General features: G+C 48.7%; 1 protein-coding gene across 1 annotated transcript in view; it reads right to left on the reverse strand.

Annotated features, from left to right (window-relative positions):
- Zc3hav1 (zinc finger CCCH-type containing, antiviral 1) overlaps positions 1 to 1825 on the reverse strand; it is a 43721-nt gene that overhangs the window by 6434 nt on the left and 35462 nt on the right. Inside the window, exon 9 of the mRNA XM_005365839.3 lies at positions 1519 to 1621. Coding sequence (XP_005365896.2) covers positions 1519 to 1621 — 103 coding nt within the window. The remainder of the gene's footprint in view (positions 1 to 1518; positions 1622 to 1825) is intronic.

Genomic DNA, 1825 nt, shown 5'->3' on the forward strand with positions numbered 1-1825 from the left:
ACCTGAGTTTGGATACCCTGCACCCACATAAAAACCTGTACGTGGCAGCACCCCTCTATAACACAGCACAGGCAGGAAGGCGGAGACAAGCGTGTTCCAAAGACTCTCCAGACAGTCTAGCTGACGTGGATGTTCCAGTTTCAGTGAGTAGCTGCGTCTCAAGATAAAGTGATTGAGGAAAACATACCACTGTCAATTTCTGCCTTCTACCCGTACCAGAATGGGTGAGACCACACAGTCACATGCACATGTGTGCGCATAATGGTTTTTGTTTGTTTGTTTGTTTGTTTGTTTTTCAAGACAGGTTTTCTCTGTGTAGCTTTGGAACCTGTATTGGAACTTGCCCTGTAGACCAGGCTGGCCTTGAACTCAAGAGATTCACCTGCCTCTGCTCCTGAGGAATTAAAGGAATGAACCAGTTAAATGCAATACACAGACCTTGTTTGGCTGTGATAGGCGATAGATCAACTATGTGTTGTCACAGAGTCTAAACACAAAGACGAACAAACCAGAAGCTGTCATTACTGAGCACCCGCCCCACCAGCCACTATTCCCAGGGTCTGAAGGTGTACCTCAGCAGTGAGCACAGTGTGGCTGGTGAGGGCTGTGTGCCCAAAGCCCAGAGGCTAAGGGTGTGAACTTAGGGGACCAGAGTTGGGTCTCAGACCTGGTTGCAGTGGAGGACCTGCACCAGGCTGCTCCATCCTGCCACACTGGCACCACATGCCTTCTGGATACCACTCTCTGCCCAGCCCATGTTTGAGCTCTTCCTAGATGTCATTTCCGACGTTGCCTCATGGTAACCTGCCTCGGACCCTTACAACCACAAGAATCTACAAACAGCTTGATTTTACACCTGCCTTGAAACCGGATTCATATCATCACACATCCCCCGGGGGAGAAAAAATTCAACCGCAAGGTTCGTGAACAATGAGATTTTACTGAGTTTCACAGCAGACAGGCAAGTTACAATGAATTCCCCACACAAAACCCGCCTTGAAATACCCCATTGGTATACAATGATTACAAGTCAATTAAAACTCAAACCAGTGCCTTTAGCCAACTTTATCTTTCTTTAAAGTCCTAACCAGGCTGCCAGTTCAAGCCCTTTTCTCAGCCTCCCTGCCTCTATAAACCATATAGCATGACCAAAGACAGAAAACCCACAGCAAAACAGAAACCCAGTGTATTCAGTACTTGGTAGGCACACCCGCTGGTCCAGTCACAGCTGAAGAACAGTGTGTGGATGAGACCTGCCTAGAAGCCCCTGTGAGATAGGGGCAAATGCTGGTTTCCTGGTATCGCATTCCTCCCACCCTACACCCAAAATCTAAAAAAATTAAAAGCTTAATGCTCCCCTGACCCCTGATCTGAGCCTCTCACCCATGGCATGTTGCTTAACAAAGAAACAGAAGCGGGAACTTCCCCAGAACACAGACTCCAGAAACTTGGCGCGCGGTGGCGGCGTGGCGAGGTCAGGGCCCAAGCATCTCAGACACCTGCCAGCTAAACACTTACTCTGGACCTCTTCTCCTCTGCTCCACGTCCTTCCACGACACAAACACCGGCCTTCGGACGACACACCGTTGAGTCTTGGAAGAGATGTTTGTCTGAATCATCCCTGTGGACAGAAAAAAAAATAAAAGTCAAGACTCAATCCTAGGAAATGACTCTTCCTCCTCCCCCGCCCAGAAATCATTTGTACAGCTAACATTCACGGCTGAATCTAACTGCACAAAAAAGAGAGTGGTTTTAGATAGAAAAAGAGGAGGAGGAGGAGGAGGAGGAAGAGGAGGAGGAGGAGGAGGAAGAGGAGGAGGAAGAG

Source organism: Microtus ochrogaster, unplaced genomic scaffold (genome assembly GCF_000317375.1).
Source record: "Microtus ochrogaster isolate Prairie Vole_2 unplaced genomic scaffold, MicOch1.0 UNK4, whole genome shotgun sequence".
In the NCBI taxonomy this organism is placed as follows: domain Eukaryota; kingdom Metazoa; phylum Chordata; class Mammalia; order Rodentia; family Cricetidae; genus Microtus; species Microtus ochrogaster.